Here is a 19,739-nt window from a genome sequence, read left to right as displayed (position 1 = left end):
CTGGGCATAGACTCAGGGGTCTCCCAGGGTCAGGTAAGTACAGTTGTTACACCCTCAGCGGCGCAGGGGCAGCCGGGTGCAGAGTGAGGTAGGCCCAATGTTATCCTGAGGGAGGCAGGGGGTCCTTGGTTGGTTGCTGTTGGCTAGCAGGCCACGCGGCTGTGGGAGCTGGACTCCTGGTCACTTGCCCAGGGCAAATGGTGAAGTAGATTGGAGTAGAGGTTGCACTGCCAGGGTGTGAGAAAGTGGCTCTGTATATACTGTTCCCTAATAGCTACAGGGTGTACAGAGTCCACAGTCCCCCAGAGGCTGATAGAGGTCAAAGTTAGGTATGACCTTACTCTCAAAAGTGGTAGCTTGGTCGAGCAGTAAGGCAGTACCAGAGGACAGTGTAAAGCATTTATTGTACACACTCAGTCAGCAAATGGTTTCACACACTCAATAACTGAACTCTAGGCCAATGGTTTATATATATATATATAAAATATATGCTTGTTTTATTTTTAGAACCACAAAGGGGGTAAAAATATACTTTCTCAGAATGAGAGGTTGAATATAAATACTTTTGTCTTAAGCAATAAATTTGTGTAAACAGTCACAGTTGGTTGCAATAAACAATCCTATTTCCTAAACATAACAATGCATTGAGCTCAATGGTAAATTCAGGGTATTTGTAATAAGTTACTTTTCAGATTACTTTTGGAGTTCCAGGTCTGGCTCCTAGAACCAGCCTTGGGTCAGTATTCAGAATCAAGTGATGAAAGTCGACTTAATAACTGTAATGATTTTTAAATAATATTTAGCTATTTCAAAAGTTAGCACTTAGAAAATATTTCAAAGAAAACATTCAATGGATCTCTATGGCAAGAAATTCAAATTGCAGGTAGAGTACTTTATCGTTACTTTAGTAATCCAGGACTGGGTACCTAGACCCAGGACAGGGGTCCTTATCAAAAGCAGGTAAGTAATTTCGGTTGCAGAAATGGTACGATTTTAAAAGAATATTTCAAATTTGCAAAAATAGACACTTAGAAGAAATTTCACAGAAAAGCAGACAATGGTTTCCTATGGGAGAAAAATGAGTTAGAGGTAAGTATAGTTGTGAACACTTTTCAGGGTCAGGGCTGGGCACCAAGATCCAGCACTGGGAGCTCACCTAGGAGCAGGTGAGTAAATTCGTTTTTGTCACTTGGCTGATTTTTGGTGAATTTTTGCAGTTTTGAAAAGTTCACACTTAGAAGATTTTTGAAGAAAAAGCCAGTCAATGTTACCCTATGAGGAAAATGAAGTTAGCGGTTTAAGGGTAAGTACTCGACTGGCAGAGTTGAAATTCCGGGCATGGACTCAGGGGTCCCCCAGTGTTAGATAGGTACAGTTGGTTCACCCTCAGCGGTTTCAGGACGGCCGGGTGCAGAGAGAGTTAGGCCCAATGTTATCCTATGAGGGATAGGGGGGCCTTGGTTGGTGGCTGCTGTCTGGCAAGCCACGCGGCTGTGGGAGCTGGGCTTCTGGTCACTTACTCAGGGCAAGTGGGGAAGTAGGTTAGTGTAGAGAGGGCACTGCCAGGGCCACTCGGGTGGCTGGGTGCAGGGTGCTTTTGAGCCTTCGGGCGCTCAATGGAAATCAATGGGAATGTTCCGGTTTGGAAAAAGGCTGCAGGCTCGGGGACGAGGATGTTTCAGGTGCCACCACCACTTCGAGAGGTAAGTTGGGTAGTTGTAGGTTAGGTGGGTACCCCGGGATTGGGCACAGGGGGCCGCAGGGCGCCGGGGTGCCTTTTGACGTCGGGAATCTTACCCTCTGGTTGATCGCGGTTGGGGTGGCACTTGGTTCTGAGGCTGCAGGCTTCCTCCATGATGTCGAGGGGGGTCCTTGGGTGCCGGACTCGGGGTCACAGTCGCCGTGGGGTCGTCCTCAGGGTCTTTGTCCACTCCGGCACTGGCCAGGCTTGGCTGGTGCAGAGTGTGTTGGGTCCGCGGTTCCGGGCTGCTGCCAGGGGTTAAAAATAGGTTTCTTGAGTAGAGCCTCTACTCATGGGAGTCCCGGGGGCTTAGAGCCAAAAGGTAGCCAGGTCCTCCGGGGTTGGTGAGGTTGCTGGCCACGAGAGATGCCGCGCTGGTGCAGGTTCGAGAGTCGACAGGCCGGTAGGGCTGGGGCCTAAGCAGTTGGTGTCTTCTTCTCTTTTTAGCAGCTGCAGGGCAGGTCTTTGTTCTTCTTGCTCTTCTTGTAATTTTCCATCTGGAATCTGAGGATGGAAGGTTCAGGGGGCCCCTAAATACTAGATTTAGGGGCGTTACAGGTAGGTGAAGGCCAGGGACCAATGGGTCCTTGTCCTGGGGTGGGTACACCCCCTATCCTGCCTCTCTCCTGTGGGAGGGGGGCAGTAGCCTAATCCTGATAGGGTAGGGCCTCCCATCTTCAAGATGGCGAGAGCCCGGAGATGTGCTTCACCTCGCCTCCCCCACCTGAGGGGTGGGGTGGGCAGGCTGGCACATCCCCTGTCCTTGTATGGGGTTTCCGGCCAAGCTTCCCGCCAGAGTGGGGGGTTGCAGTGGCCTGGGGAAACTCCAAATGGCGGCCTGCCTTTGAAGCTTCCCTCTGCTCATCCTGGGGGAGGAGATTTCTCACCTCACCCAGGATGTGCATTGTTGCAGGCCCGGGAGAGCAGGGGCTCTCCCACCCAGGGGTCCAGCAACGTGTCTGCTGTGTGGCAGCCTGGGCAGCCTCAGAGCAGACGTGGATTGTAAGTTAGCTGTAAGGGGGCATCTCTAAGATGCCCTCTGGGGTGCTTAGTACATTAAATCCTACACTGGCATCAGTGTGGGTTCAATGTGCTGAGAAGTTTGATACCAAACTTCCCAGGCTTCAGTGTTGCCAATATGGTGCTGTGGAGCTCGTGTTTGACAAGCTCTCAGCACCATGTACTCTTAAATGACAGCACTGCACTTACAGTGCCCAGGAATGGACCCGGGTACTGTAGGGGCACAGGGCTCCTGCTTCTGTGCCCACACCATAGGCGTAATGCACCCAGCTAGAGGGGTGGCAGACATATGCCTTGGCAGTGTAGGTGATGGGCATGGTACACAGTGATGTGTGCCATATCGACTCTTTGTTTTGTCCTGCACCCAGACACTCAGCCTGCAAGGGCAGTGTGTGTGTAAAGGTACAGGGCCTCTGCGGGTGGCACAATGAGTGCTGCAGCCCTTAGAGGCCTTCCCTGGCCACAAGGCCCTGGGTACCTAGGGTACCATTTACTAGGGGCTGACATGTGGCTAGGGTTTGCCAATTTGGAGTTTGTGTGGTTTAAGGAAGGAACATAGGCCCTGGGCACCTGATTGGCAGGAACCCAGGGTACACTCAATCGAAGTACATTCAGCAATTTAGCAAAAAGTGGGGGCATACCATGCAAGAAAGATGGCACTTTCTCACACAGGGGCACTCGGGCGGCTGGGTGCAGGGTGCTTTTGAGTCGTTGGGTGCTCAATGGATTGCAATGGAGAAGCTCAAGAACGAACAAAGGCTGCAAGCTCGGGGACAAAGATTCTTCAGGTGCGACCACCACTTCGAGAGGTAAGTTGGGTAGTTGGAGGATAGGTAGGCACCCAGGAGTTGGGCACAGGGGGCCGCAGGGCGCCAGGGTGCCTTTTGGCGTCGGGAAATCTAACCCTCTGTTGAGCGCGGTTGGGGGAGTCCCTGGTTCTGAGGCTGCAGGCATCGTCAGGACCGTCGAGGTGGGTCCTTGGGTGCTGGATTCGGAGTCACAGTCGCCGGGGGGACGTCCTTGTGGTCTTTGTCCACTCCAGCACAGGGCAGGCTTGGCGGGTACAGTGTGTGCAGGGTTCGCGGTTCCTGGCTGATGCCAGGGGTCAGTTACTTGCTTTGAGCAGTACCACTGCTCGTGGGAGTCCCAGATGCTTAGAGTCACAAGGTAGCCAGGTCCTCCGGGGTTTGTGAGGTTGCTGCCACGGGAGATGCAGGGATTTAGCAGGAGCAGTTTCGAGGGTCGACAGGCCGGTAGGGCTGGGGCCAAAGCAGTTGGTGTCTTCCTCTTGTTAGCAACTGCACGGCAGGTCTTCTTGCTTCTTGATCTTCTTTGCTGTTTCGGAATCTGGTTCTAAGGAAGGAAGATTCAGGGTGCCCCTAAATACTATATTTAGGGGCGTTACAGGTAGGTAAAGGGCAGGGACCAATGGGTCCCTGCCCTGGGGTGGGTACAACCCCTATCCTGCCACTCTCCTGTGGGAGGGGGGCAGTATCCTAGTCCAAGTTGGGCAGGGCTTCCCATCTTCAAGATAGCGAGAGCCCGGAGATGTGCTTCACCTCGCCTCCCCCACCTGAGGGGTGGGGGTTGGCAGAGGCTGGCACACCCCCTTTCCTTCCTTGGGGTTTACGGCCAGTCTTCCCGCCGGAGTGGCGGTCAGAACGGGTAGGGGCCAGTTGCTGAGTACAGCAAGGGCCTCGAGAAGCTCACAAAGGCGGAATGCCTTTGAAGCTTTCCCTGCCCATCCTGGGGAGGAGACCTAGCACCTCACCCAGGATGTGCATGGTTGCAGGCCCAGGAGAGCAGATGGCTCTCTACCCAGGGGTCCAGCAACATGTCTGCTGTGTGGCAGCCTAGGCAGCCCCTCAGACAAGACGTGGATTGTAGGTTATGTTCAGGGGGCATCTCTAAGATGCCCTCTGTCGTGCATTGAACATTAAATCCCACACTGGCATCAGTGCGGGTTTAATGTGCTGAGAAGTTTGATATCAAACTTCTCAGTCTTCAGTGCAGCCATCATGGTGCTTTGGAGTTCGTGTTGACTATTTCCCAGCACCATATACTCTTAAATGGCAGCACTGCACTTACAGTGCCCAGGAATGGACCTGGATACTGTAGGGGCACAGGGCTCATGCACCTGTGCCCACACCACTGGCTTAGTGCGCCCAGCTAGAGGGGTGGCTGATGTATGCCAGGGCAGTGTGTGTTGTGGGCATGGCAGACAGGGATGCGTGCCATGTCGACTGTCTGGTTCTACACCCAGACAGTCAACCTGCAAAGGCAGTGTGTGTGTGTGTAAGGGTACAGGGCCCCTAAGGGTGGCACAATAAGTACTGCAGCCCTTAGGGGCCTTCTCTGGTCACAGTGCCCTGGGTACCTATGGCACCATTTACCAGGGGCTGACCTGTGGCCAGAGATGCCAATTGGGTTTAGGTTTCAGTACAGTTTTAGGGAAGGAACATAGGCCCTGGGCACCTGATTGGCAGGAGCCCAGGGCACACTCAAAGTACATCAGCAATTCAGCAAAAAGTGGGGGCATACCTGTAGGAGAGTAGGGTCTGCTTTCTATGTTCACCCCCACTTTTTGATTTTGCTTTACTGGTTTTCGACTTAGATGTGGCTGTGGGCCTGCTAATCAGACCCACAGCCCTGCTGTTGTCTCTCTAAATTGATACTATGTACTTTAGGTGCATAACCCATTTGGATAGGATCACCTTATTGGCCCCTGTACAGTGTACCTTAGGTACCCAGGGCATAGGTGTACCCTAGGCCTACCAGGGGCTGCAGCATGTATTATGCCACCCCTGGCCTTCCATTATGACACAACTGGCTGATCACTCAGCTGGGGCAAGGTTGTGCAATCACCCCTTGCTTAGGTGTAGTATTCCTATACCTATCTTATATATAGACACATGTGTACCTATCAGCCACTCCTATGGCAGGCCTTAACAATCCTGGAGGCAGAGTGCTTGGTAACATGTGAGATGGTGCTCTAGCATGAGCTGAGCCTGTCTGCAGCTTACGGAACCATGTCCTTATAGCTGTTCTGATATAGCCTACCATATACTCTTAAAGTGCCTTATAATCTTAAACGGTTATGGTAACTATGGTTTGGCTTTATCAAAACATGTCGTGTAAGATGTCTAACACTTTGGAATAATACCCCCATCCCATTTCTGGTGATGAGGATATTATCCCTCCCTTCTAGAGGGAGAAGACATGTTGAAACCTACTTACCCGGTTAAAGTTAACCAGAGCCCCAGCATCACAAAATGGATGCTGCTGCCACGACACAAGTCTGACCTCCTGCTGCTGGGAGCGATCCAGGCACGGGAGGCTTGGACAATAGGTTTCCTGCCTTGGGAGGTGCGAGCACCACCCCAGACAGGCCTTAGTGTATTGGGGCAGGGAGGGATGAAAGAAACTAGACACTGCCTGGGGCACACAAGGTGTCCCATGCATAGTCCAGTTCAAACCGGTGCTGGGGCACTCCAGCCCCACTCCTGGCGCGAAACTGGACAAAGGGGAGGGGGTGTAACCACCCCCCTCCCAGGTCCCACCCATAAGGCGTGACCTAGCAGGCAACCCAGCCCCCCAGATTAGTATAAGAATGGTAGCTGGGCCCCAGGAGATTAGATTATCCTGAACCTGCAACTTGAACAGAAACTCTGGACCTTCGACATAAGAAGAAGACTGAAGAATCTCCCTTGTGGCCAAGGAGTGGCTACCCTGTGCAAACAGGCACCATCAAGAGACTTACCCTTTGCTTTGCTGAAGTTCTACGAGGGACCGACTGCAGAGCCCGACCAGAGCCTTGACTTCCAGACTTCTCCGACCCTGATCCACGTCCCCAGCCGAGCTGAGAGCCGTGGAGGCGACGAGAGACGTGGGACCGGCTACCTGGGAAAAGTGGCGAGTATCTTCCAGCGCAGCTTCTGAGGTACCCTCGAAGTTGTGCACCGGGGATTGAGAAGCCCCAACCCCAAGCACCATCTGCACCGAAGATCAGCCCCCCACACTCCACGAGTCCTGCGAGGGGCCCTTCTGCATTTTCCTGCTTGCCGCGTCTGTCTGGTTGCTTGCCTGCCCGTTGGCTAGTGGCCTTTGCGACGACACACCTTTTAATCTTCACTGCTGGTTTGGCTCCTCCAGACTGGCTCCCGCTCCTCTGCAAAAGAGAGGCACCCCAGACCTTCCTGGTCTGCACCAGAAGCAAGTCCTCCATTCTTCGTGGGTTCCGCTTGCCAAGGCTTGGTGAGTCCTAGTTCGACTTCGCCGCCGCCGACAGCAAGAGCCTTCGTGGGACAGCTCGCCTCCTGGTCCTGGTCGTCCTAGACGTCTCCTGGTACCCGTGGCTGCTGCGACAAGCTTCACCCTTCACCTGCAATCTTCACGACATCGCCTGGTTCCTTCCTGGTTCCACGTGGTCACTGGCTAGTGACCTTGACTCTGTCCCTTCTGCTTGCAGGTACCCTTCCTTCTTGATCCCGGCCTTGGGATCCACCGGACACTCTGCACTGACTGCCTGTCAGCAACTTTCCTTCAGGCATCCATAGAAGTCCACGACGAAACCCGACGCAAGTTCACACATATGCACCCGCAGCCTGTGGGCTAGGTAACTTGGGTACTTCGGTGCTCACAAGGGTAGTGACTATCCTAGGGTCTAGTTTCCGAGTCTCGACTTTCTAGTTGCTCCAGAAGTGTCCTAAAACTGCTTATTTCAGAACTGTACTATTTCTATCGATTATACGCATTACGCGTGAGTGTTTCCACTCTGCACCTGAATCCCGTGGGCCTCCCACTTCCTAACTGTTGGTAGTGTAGTGTAGCCCCAGCGATTCCCTAGGCCTATCCTATTTCCGTGATAGTGGTCCTTATACCACTTCTTTAGTATATGGTTTGCGTGGCCCCTAGGGCCTAACTGTATTACTTACCTGTGTGACTTAATGTATGCTTGAATAAGACTGTGTTGTACTTACCTTGAATCTCATAAAGAGTGCTGAGGGTTTGACTCGAATAAATACACTTTATTTTATATATATATCTGTTGTGGTGTCCTTTCATTTGGTATTCAAGGGATTATATATGGTATCACAGCTGGCTTCACATGCCATTCAGAGTTTAGCCTAAGACTGCTCTTGTCCATGCTACCACTAGGATAGCTGGTCTATAAGGTTAACTTTACAACCAATCACCATAAGGGTTGTTTGGACTGATATAAGGTGTACACTAGAACTAGTGAGATCATACATCAGGCCAACTTCTCACAAAACCATGCAAGAAAGATGGCACTTTCTCACAACTGCCTTCCACATCGGGCAGACCATTACTTTGCCCACCTTCTTTCTGCCTCCGCATCCTTCAAAGGAGGAAGAGAGGCTCCACGGTGGGGGCATAACATGCAAGAAAGCTGGCACTTCTCACATCAACATCTTGAACTTCTCCTTCCGGAGGAAGCGATTGATGTCCCTTAGGTCCAAGATAGGAAGATTGGGGACCAGAAAGTTTTGTGAACAACCACCACAACCTACTTCTGGGACAGGTACGCCCTCGATGGCTCCCTTGGCCAAGAGAGCCGTAACCTCCTGCTAGAGAAGGGCCAGATGATCCTCCTACATGCGGTGGTATCGCGGTGGCATGGCTGGAGGGGTAGTCTCAAAGGTGGGCGGGGGTGGTTTAGTAGCCCCTTCGGGCTATTTGTAAAACCCACCTGTCCGACGTGGCGGTGCGCCAGTGGGGGAAGGATGGCGAATCTTAGCGCCCACTGGCGTTTGATGGGCCTGGAAGGTCGGATTAGGAGGGTTTGGAGGCTGCTACAGAGGGGGGGTTTGGTGGACTGGCCCGCCCGCTGGCCCCCTGAACCACGACGTTGGTTCCCACGTCCCCGGCCATGCTAAGGTTGGCCAACCTGCTGCGGCCTGTGGCTCAGGGCGGCACCCCTTCCGTAGCCCCAAAAGGGGCGAAAAGCAGACTGTGCTGGAGAGGCCCAATGACTTGGCCATAGCCCATTAGTCCTTGAAACGCTCTAGAGCGTTGTTTGCTTTGTCGCCAAAATGGCGACAGCCATCAAAGAACATGTCCATCAAGGTGTTCTGGACATCCCCTGAAAAGCCAGTCGATCTCACTGGGGCAGCACCTGTGCAACCGTATCCCACAGAGTGTGAATAACGGCCCAATAGACATGCTGTGTTTACCGACCGCAGTCCCAAGCTGGCGGAGGAGAAAATGTTCTTCCCAAAATGGTCCAGCTTCTTAGATTCCCTTTCCGGGGGAGCAGTAGGGAATGCGCTTTTGGAAGTGGAGGCTTGGACCACCAAGCTCTCTGGGGTGGGGTGTTGGGAGAGGAAAGTGATGTCGCCCGGAGTCCGGCGGTGACGTCCAGCAATCATCCTATCTATGGGTGCCCAGGTTGGGCCTGGACCACGTGCCCAAAAGGACGTCTGTAAGGGCCTCATTAAACGGCAGCAGGGGCTCGGAAAATCTCGCCGCCGGTTGAAGCACCCCTGTCAGGAGGTTAGTCCTGACCGCTACCGTTGGAAGCTCGAGGTCGAGAGCCTCGGCCGCCCTACACAACACCACTGCATAGGACGCTCCCTCCTCTGTAGCCATGGTAGGAGGAGACAGCATGCCAAGGTCAGGAGATGTGTTAAGACCACTGGCATCCCCCACTTCCTCTCTCCAGTCCTGCTCAGATTCCATCTGATCAGTTAAAGGGTCACCTGACCCCTCCTAGTCCTCCTCCTCAGGTTGCCAATCTGGAAGAAAAGGGACCCCAGGAGTGAACAAAGGCACAGAAACCCCTCTCGGCGCCGGAGGAGGCCGGGGTCGATGCCGGCCGGTGACTCGACCAGCGTCTGTTGCAGTTCCGGAGGAAGGGGCACTGGTGGAGGTGTAATCAGGTCATCCGGCGCCAGTCCAGATCCAGGCCTGGATCCACGGGGGCCTGGCGACGGCAGAGAAGGCCTAGGTCCCCCAACCGAATCCGCAGGGCCGGAAGGTGCGCCGGCGGGTTCGGGTCACCCTAAGATGGCTTGCATCGCTTCATAGAATGTACAAAGTTGGACGGGAGTCGCTCTGGGTCCCGTGAAGGGAGGGAAACCTGGAGTCGGCTCCATGCGCAGAGCCATGGGAGGGGCACTGCCTGCATCAGCCGACCGACGGGGAGAAGTCGAAGAGCGACTGTGCTTCTTCGACTTAGTGCACCAGGATTCGATGGACTCAGAAAAGAATTCGACAAAAGTCGAGAAAAAGGTCAGTCAAAAAGTGACTGGAGGTACCGCTCTCTCTGGATCTGCGCTGGCTGGTGCGGAAAAAGAAAGAACTGATGTCAGTGCGAGAGGGTGGCGTCTAAGTAGCTACCGCGACGTCATCCTGGTGACACGACGCCAATGACTAACGCAGAGCCGACCGACGCGCAGAGGAACGGCTGACGAAAAACTTTCCGGATCCAGTCTGACGCCTGCGGGTAATTCTAAGGTAAGGAATCTATAACCAACGTGTTTCTTTCAGATGGAAGAGTTATTACAGCATCTCCCATGTGCCTTAAATGCAGCAGAGACAGCTGCAAGGGGAATAAATACCAGCATTCTCCTTAGACGTCATGCTCAGATGCTTTAGGTTTAAGCCAGAAGTGCAGCAAGCAGTTTTTAATATGGCCTTTGACCAGGAGCCTCTCTTTGGGCCTCAAATGGACACCACTTTAGAGAAAATGAAAAAGGACACAAACAGCTAAAACGATAGGTGCTTTGCCAACTAGCACATCTAGTGGGCCCGTTCGGCGTTCAAGATTCAAGGGAGGATAAAAATCCTCAAACACCGATGCATCCGCTTCCCAAAACAAACAGGGCCAATCAAACTTCTCAAATTGTTTTTACGAGGTGTTCTTCATCACTCAATCAATCATGTGTTTGTTAAGCGCGACTACTCACCCGTAAGGGTCTCAGGGTGCTGGGGAGGAGGAGAGGTGCAGGTTCCAGTCCATCAAGGAGGGGGTCTGTCGAACATCTAAGTTTTGAGGTTTCTCGTGAAGATGGAGTGAGATATTGTCTGAGGTGGAGTGGTAGGGCGTTCCAGGCTTTGGCCGCGAGGAAGGAGAAGGAGCGGCCTCCTGATCTGGTCTTTCTGGCATGGAGAGCTGGGCTGATCGTTGGGTGCTTTGGGGTGCGTGGAATTTGAGTCGGCTGTTCAGGTATGCTGATCCGGTGTTGTGGAGGGCTTTGTGTGCGTGGGTAAGAATCTTGAAGGGGATTTTAGTCTCGATAGGGATTCAGTGGAGTGTGCGCAGGTGCTGGGGGATGTGGCAGTGTCTTGGCAGGTTGAGGACCAGTCCTGCGGCGGTGTTCTGGATATTTTTTTAGCTTGCGGTGAAAGTTTTTGTTTATTCCGGCGTAGAGTGCGTTGCCGTAGTCGAGTCTGCTGGTGACTAGGGCGTGAGTGACGCTTTTTCTGTGCTCGAGGGGTTTCCATTTGAAGGTCTTGCATAGGAGGCAGAGGGTGTGGAAGCAGGTGGATGCGACAGAGTTGATCTGGCAGTCCATTTTGAGCTCGGAGTCCAGGATGATTCCAAGGTTGCGTGCGTGGTCCGTGGGGGTGGGTGGGCTTCCGAGGACAGGATGCCACCAAGTGTGGGTGTGGGCCCATGAGGAGTACTTCCTCAGCTTCCATGTCTTCTTGAAACTTGTCTTTGGCTGCGTAGGATAGGGAGAGGATGAGTTTGGTGTCGTCTGCGTATGAAATAATGTTGAGTCTGTGGGTTCTGAGGATGGTGGCGAGCAGAGTCATGTAGACGTTGAAGAGCGTGGGGCTGAGGGAGGACCCCTGGGGGACTCCACAGGTGGTTGGTGTAGGGTCTGAGAGTAAGGGAGGGAGTCAGACCCGCTGCGTTCTGCCGGAGTGGAAAGAGTGGATCCAGTCGAGGGCCTTGCTCTTGGATCCCTGCGTCGTGGAGTCTGCGTGTTAAGGTGCGGTGAGAGACTATGTCGAAGGCCGCTGAGAGGTCGAGGAGGATGAGGGCTACCATTTCTCCTTTGTCCAGTAGGGAGCGGATGTCATCTGTTGTGGCGAGGAGGGCAGTTTCTGTGCTGTGGTTTTTTCTGAAGCTGGATTGGGAGGAGTCAAGGATGTTGTGCTCTTCAATGAAGGTGGCGAGTTGGCTGTTGATGGCTCTCTCGATAACTTTCGCTGGGAACGGGAGATGGGTCTGTAGTTTTTGAGGTCGGTGGGGTCCGCTGAGGGCTTCTTCAGGAGGGGGTTGACCTCGGCGTGTTTCCAGTCGTCAGGGAAGGACGCGGTCGCAGGGAGCAGTTGATGGTGTGGCGAAGCATGGGTGCGATGGTGTCGGCGGCTGTGTTGAAGATGTGGTGGGGACGGGGGTCCGTGGGGGCCCCAGAGTGGATTGACTTCGTCGTCTTCAGTGTCGAGGGCTGTCCAGCTGCCAATCGTTGGTTTCAGGGTGTTGGGGTGGCTGGTGAGGGTTCAGTGTGTTGGTTGTCTTCGTCGAAGTTGTCGTAGATGTTCTTGATTTTGTGGTGGAAAAAGGCGCTGAGTTTGTTGCAGAGGTATTTTGAGGGAGGAATGTCAGTACACTCGCTGGTGGGTTTGGTGAACTCCTTGATGATGCTGAAGAGTTCTTTGCTGTTGTGTGCGTGTGTGGAGATTCCGACTTTGATCGCTATTTTTCTTGTATTTCTGATGAGTTGGTGGTGTGCGTTGGTGGCAGTTCTGAAGTTGTTGTGGGCTTCTGTGGATTTTGAGTTTCTCCAGGCCTTTTCGAGGCAGCTGCATGTGCGTCTGGACTCAGAGTTCGGTGGTAAACCATCTGACTTTCTGGCGTGTGTGTTGTTTTTCTTCTTGAGGGGGGGCTATGGTGTTGGCGCTGTCAGAGATCCATCTGTGCAGGGTTTGGGCTGCTTTGTTGGGGTTGTAGTCTTCCGCGGTGGTTGGGTTCGAGTTGCCGGGTGAGGTGGTGAGATGGTCATCGGTGATTTTGGTCCAGTTTCTTTGTTGGAGCAGGTGCTGGGGTCTGTGGGTGACCTGAAGGTGAAGTTGATGCATTCATGGTCTGTCCATGGGAGTTTGGTGGGTGGTGTGGTAACAGTAAAGGCAGCGGTGCTTCCACTCGTGGAACATCCTCCACTACCAAACAGTGACTGCCGCACCCTTCCCCCTGACCACTAAACACCTATTGGGGGAAGACTTCAGTATTTCCATTCAGTGTGGGAATCCATCACTACAGACCAATGGGTACTAGCCATTAGCCAACATAGTTATTGCCTAGAGCTCGTTACCAGACCAACTAACCTTCCACCTCACACTCACAGGTTATCACAGGATCACATAATACTTCTAAAACAACAAGTACAATACCTACTCCACAAAGGACCAGTCACTATTCACCAACAAGGCACAGGAATATACTCCCTATACTTCCTAATTCCAAAAAAGGACAGGTCTTTAAGACCAATCTTGGATCTCAGGTCCCTCAATCATTACATCCTCTCAGAACATTTTCACACAGTCACATTACAGGATGTCAGTCCCCTACTACAACAGGCCGACTTCATGGCCACACTGGACCAGTTTTTTCACATACCCATACATCCTGCTCATCGCAAGTACCTCAGGTTTGTCATAGCAGGAAAACACTACCCATTCAAAGTTCTGCCGTTTGGAGTCACTACCACATCTTCACAAAGTGCTTAGCAGTAGTCGCAGCACACTTAATCCAACAAAGCATTCATGTATTCCCATGCCATGACAACTGGCTCATCAAAGCCAGCACCTATCATCAATGTCAACAAGACATTCAGGTGACAGTGGATCTACTCCACAGCTTGGTGTTCACCGTCAATATCCCCAAACCTCCCCTTCAACCTCTTCAGATTCAACCATATTTAGGGGCAACACTCAACACACAGTAGGGGGTAGCATATCCCAATCCAGTTCGGATTCAGAATTTTCCAACAACTCTGTCTCATTTCTGGCCAAACAAAACTCTCACTACTAGAGAGGATGGCGTCTTGCAGTGCCATAGTCCCGCACATAAGACCACACGTGACCACTGCAACAGTGTCTCACTAATGGTCTCAAGCACAGGGTAATTTACAAAACCTAGTGTTGATAGACCACCCCACTCACCGTTCTCTGCAATGGTGGAACACAAAAAACCTATTACAAGGCCGGCCTTTTTTAGACCCAGTGCTGCAGATCATTCTAACCACAGACACATCACAAACTGGCTGGGCTGTGCATCTACAGCCACACATGCCCTCGAAAATAAGTGTTTGTTTTAATAAATCAATTCAATCATTAATAGTGATGAAAGCAGTTAGGATAAAGATTCTTTTAAGAGCAGGAAAGTGGCATTTGTTATGCCTGTTATATCTTTTGACACAAATGTACGTCGTTGATTGTTAGTCTAAGTAAGATTTGGATATTTACTTTTTTTTTTTTAGTGTTTAAAAACCCTTTCAACTAAGCAACCACTTCCATTTCCCAGCAGCTTCAAAACAGTTTACCTCACCTGCCTAAACAAAATAACTAGTAGCCAACAATTAGACAAAGAAGATTTACATACCAGATCTATAACCATGGTGTCTTCAAACTCCTCATTCATATCTTCCAGTTGACCCCGTGATGACATCATCACATCCTCAAATATAGGCTCTGCATCATCTTCCATTAGACCACGTCTAGGTTGAAAGATTAGAGAAATGTCAAAGATACAGAAATATCACTAACAGTCTCTACTAAAAGACATATTTTATATATTTTGCATTTTTTTTTTACGAGGTAATACAAGTTTCTCATCAATTGTGCGTATTAGCTCAAAAATGTATTTCAATACACTTATCGATCTAGTTACAGCACTAAAGTAATGAAAAAAGATTTGGTGCGTCAGATACTGTTACCTTTTAACAGCTTAAGCTATATGTATCATGTTGAACTAAAAACCTTACTGAAAAAAGCATAGACAAGGTAAAAAAAAAGTGTCTAATCCTTATTTATTCAAACTATTGTGATTATTTCTTAAGAATAAGTTCCACATTCAAATCCTTTCCTTTATAGAAGCCTAAACATAGGAGAGCTCACAGTCCAACTAGTGCTGCACGGCACTGCCAACATTACCACCATTCCCATGTTCCAGTACATCTACTATAGGACATCCCCATACCATCACTGCACATCAACTACAACACCAGTGCACAATTCCCCTTCTTTTTATAGCTTCAGCAGATGTCATAACTGCCAAAAGTGGAAACAAAAGGGTAAATAAAATTCACAGAAGGACTGGAATTTTCAAGCACCTAGTCTTCGGTGTCAAATTCTCTTGATGGAAAGAACAAGTTACTGTTTTGGTAACAGTTGTTTTGATGGATCAACAAGCTTGTCATTCTACTAGACAGACACTCCCCATAAATGAACGATCTTGAGAGCATCCACAAAGGGGGAGTGGAGTGTTGAGGATTCACCAAGCCTAACAGGAAGGTCTGTAGCACAGCTCTAATAAAATTAGTTTCCTCCCACTCCGCTGATACCATACAAAGCTTAATGAAAGTGTACAGAGGCCAAGTTGCACTATTGCAGACCGTATTCATAGGAACACCCTCTCAAAACTGTAGATGGTGCCATACGCCTACATGAAATTCACCACATTATTTTAGCATAGGCTTGCCATCTAGTTCATCGCAGTAACACACTGTGGAAGCCACCTAGAGATAGTTTGCTTACTTATGCTTTCCCTGAGACCCATTGAAAGCAATTAGATGATTGCCCATCTGGTAAGTCTATTGTGTGAAAATAGAGATTCAGGAGTTTACGGGGGTTAAATCGATAAAGACTTCATCATACGAAGAGAAATTATTTGCAATATATGAAACTGGGTAGTTACTTCAGGAAGTAAGGATGGTTTTACAATGAGAACAACCTTTATATCTGAAAATTCAGTGAGGAAAGCTCGATCAGCTAGGCTGATAAGTTGAAACGAGAAGCAGTTTTCCATATAAGGAATTCTAGCCTCACAAAAATGTAAGGGCTCAAAAGGGTAGCTCATGAGAAATGTTAGGATTAGAATAAGATCCCAATGAGTGACTGAGAACTGTTTTACTTCTAGGGAAGTTATGGGACCCCAAGCAAGACGTTGATGTCGCCAACTGGGGCCAATGATTTGAGTTGGCTGTAAAATTGTCCAGATCCTTTAATGCCTAAGGCAAGGGGTTCAGCTGATGAATCTGCGAGTATACAGTAGAAAAACAGGTTCACAACTTACCTTAACCACAGTTCTCCAGCAATGGCATTCATAGCTCCAAAAACTATAAATATTTCCTGCCAGCCTGAGAATCCGCAGATCATCAAAACAATGATTAACAGCTTTAAATAGGAGTAGCAAACTGACATTTCCACTGAGGAATAGGTGTAATAAAGACAGCTTCCACAGAGTTATCCTTACAAACAAGTAATATTTGGCACACATATTTGGTCTCAATAAGAGTTCAGATATAGCAATAATGAGTGGCTGAATGGATTTCAAAGAGCAAAATAATATATTTTATAAGATTGGTGGTAGTGATCCTGCACTTGTCAGAAACTGGATGCTTTGATCAGAAGAATCTGCACAACAATTGGCAGACAATTGACAGATCTAACAGATTAGTTATTTGGAATGAAGCAAAAAGAATACTTTGCATTTCAAGTCTCATGGTAATTTTTACTCTGCATTATAAGAAATACAACTGAAAGGAACTGCACCAAACTTTACATGAAGACAGAAATCTAAATGGTAAGTTACTTACCTTTGGTAACAATAGTTCTAATGGATGCAGAATCTTCCTACAGATTTCTTGCATTATTAATGCTCTGTCCAGGCGTCAGAACTGTTTGGAACACTTTGTCCACCAGTAATGACTCTTCAGCATCGACAGAAGGAGCCACATGCCTTCACCATGATTGTCTCCAGACATGGCATCACTGGAGAATATCAGACAACAATTGTCTGGCATCAGTTACTGATATTTTATTCCATGCCCATCAATAGGTACAGTGAGGAACCAAGAGAACGACAGAAGCAACGATTACAGCACACATGTTGACATACCTTTGGATCTCATTAATCATGGCACTAGCTTTCCTGGGGCGGAGTCTGCTGGAAGATTATGTATCCACCAGAAAGATCACTAAACGTTGTAAGTTACTTTTCTTCTAATGGATACATCAGCTTGTAGATTCCTCACCTTATGAATGCACCTCCCTGGAGGGTGGGAGTAAGTAGTGCCAGTTAACCATGAATATTATACAACATAGCTGAAGCAAAGTACCAGTCACTGTGTGCCTTAGATGTGAAGTAGTAGTGCTTTACAGTAATATGCAAGGTTGACCATGTAGCTGCCTAGCAGATGTCAGCAACTAGGATGCCTCCGGAAAGAGCTGTGTAAGTAATTATAGACCTGGTGGAACGAGCATGAATGTCCTCCGCAGGACCCTACTTGGCCACAACATAGTATATCTTAATAGGATAACCTAATTCAAAGTGGTGCATGTGGTCACCAACTCACCCTTTTCAGCTTCAGCGAATCCCACAAAGAGCTGGTCATGAACTCTGTCCTTGTGCAGCTGATGTTGTATAACACCGCATGCTTTGGGTCCAGGGGGTCCAACCTATGCAGCCAGTTCCCCTTCTTGGCTGGTTGCAGAGGAAGGAAAAAACATAAAAAGCGAATAGTCTGCCCCATATGAAATATCAAAAACGACTTTTTGTAAGCAGGATGAACAAGAGTAAAGGAAAAACTTGTGTGGGTAGAATCTCACAGAATCAGAGTATGCTGCTGGCAAAGTTACTTTGCCTAGCAACTGTAATACACTGACCTGGGGTTGTATTAGCAATGGCCTTGAAGTGTTGGAGGCGCTGCGTCCTGAGGACAGTGGAGACACCCCTTTATGTGCCTGCCTTCCCACTGGTTGGGCAACGCCATGGTAATCCTCTCTTATTTTTATTTTTTTACTACTGGGCAGCTGTCGGCCTGACAGATGCTGGAACTTTACTACCGATGGACGAATTAGTAACCCAATACGATTTACCCCCGGGTCAATTTTTAACCTACAAAGCCCTGACAGACCTATGGAGACTTGTAGGCCATTGGGCTAGATGAATTGGTGACCCGAGAACTTATGGACTGCAAGTGGTGGAGGGTTCAGGCACACCCTAAGTTCACCAGCAATATGAGACTGAAGTATACTCAATTCAATTATATCCACATGCCCTACCTAACACCCCACAGACTACAGATCATCCATGGAGATGACCCTTGAGGCTGCCCTAGATAGAAGCTTTTGGATGCGGATTTCTGCCATACGACTTGGAGCTGCCCACAATTGCAGCCCTTCTAAAAATGCAGTGATAGGGGCTCTGAATGCCAACCTGACTAGAGTTCTTACTTGTAATCTGGAGGTCTGTTTACTGGGAGAATTTCCTAGACCCTGGAAACTCTGGATCCTAAATGTTGCCTCGGAACTGGCTAAGATACAAATTGCCATGGCTTAGAAGTCAGCAATAAGGCTAGCGGTGTGGGCCGTGAAATTGCAGAGACACTATAGGGATGCGGTGATGCTAGAGAGTGAGTTTGTGGTCAGCAGTATTAGAGGATTGGGAACACCCAGAGAGTGGCGAGCCTGACAGGACGGATGGGTTAGCTGAGAGGGACTCCTCTGGAGATTCGGAAGACAAAGAGAATAGATCTTCGAGGAGAAATCCTAAAGCACACTTTGGTTGCACACTCCCCCTCCTTGGGCAGTAGCTCTGTTACCAGGAGCCCCCCCCCCCCCTTTTTCTTTTTCCCTCCCCATCACTGGAGTTCCTGTCTCCTGCTCACACAACCTGGGGTCTCCCTTAAGTTTTCGTAAGGATATCCTCATTCACCTTGTCCATTATGTCACCTTCCCTTTTACGATTTGGCATACACGACTCTCAAGAATTATTATTTTTTTTTTAGATAAAAAAACTTTAGTTTTTTTATTTCGGTTCACAACAGCCCAAATTAGGCACACCGAGCCATTGTAGTTATACGCACAGGATACAATATGGTATACATACAAGAATCACATTCTCATATATCCAATAAGGGAACCATCGAAAAGAAGGAAACAGAAAATAACCAACTAATGGAAAAGAACATGCTGCTGTTGGGAAGCATAGAGGATAACAGCTAGGTAGCATGCTCATGTCCCTGGAACTCCTGAGAAAGTTTGGTTTCTCGTTTTTTATTCGTTCTTACATATGATAGGTCCTGTGATTCCTCTACCCCTTAATCCTGAGGCTTAGTCTTCCTAACAGAGCGACTTGGGCGAACCAGGTAATTGCTTTTGATGTTATGTATATTAGGTCACAATTTGAATATGATACGAAAGGTGGATGATGAGGAAATCTGTTTTGAACATCACCCTGTACTCGATCTCTAAACTGCATTTTACTTTCAGCACAGTTATTTCAGATGACTATGTATTCGAGACCTTTAATTACACGCTTGATCACTCTCTTTGATAAGCCAGGTTCTCTGGAATGGTACTTACAGACTGATGTCAAGACTGAAGTGCATTATATGTTTTAAATGTCAATAAACATATGTTTTAAAAGTAAAATGTGGTTTGAAAACTGAAGAATGGACCATTTGAAAGTACATGAAGTTCTTGGCATTAACAGAGGACAGTCAAAATAAGGTTCAAATCCAACTGAGTACAATAATCAGAGAGAAAGGGAACACGTGAAGCAAACTTTTCAGAAGCAAACACAAAAAGATGGACGGAGTGCTGAAACTTTTTAACCACTCACAGATCCATCATTCTTTTGTTCACTATGCCACCCCAATTTGGACCCAGCCATATACAAATCAGTCTTGACCCTGTTCCTCATGGGAACAGTTCAGACCGAACTGCCAGGCCAGGCTAGCTTGAATCCAGTAGCAAAGTGAGCAGAGGATCAACGTCTGGG

General features: G+C 49.2%; 1 protein-coding gene across 2 annotated transcripts in view; it reads right to left on the bottom strand.

Moving 5' to 3' along the window:
* STAG1 (STAG1 cohesin complex component) overlaps positions 1-19,739 on the bottom strand; it is a 1,292,585-nt gene that overhangs the window by 46,591 nt on the left and 1,226,255 nt on the right. For both annotated transcript variants that reach the window (XM_085634343.1, XM_085634344.1), the window contains exon 32: positions 14,337-14,451. In XM_085634343.1, the coding sequence (XP_085490469.1) occupies positions 14,337-14,451 (115 nt within the window). The remainder of the gene's footprint in view (positions 1-14,336; positions 14,452-19,739) is intronic.

This window comes from Triturus cristatus, chromosome 11 (assembly GCF_964204655.1).
Source record: "Triturus cristatus chromosome 11, aTriCri1.1, whole genome shotgun sequence".
Classification (NCBI taxonomy): Eukaryota; Metazoa; Chordata; class Amphibia; order Caudata; family Salamandridae; genus Triturus; species Triturus cristatus.
The sequence above is the reverse complement of the archived record's forward strand: the minus strand, read 5'-3'. Positions and strand labels throughout refer to the sequence as shown.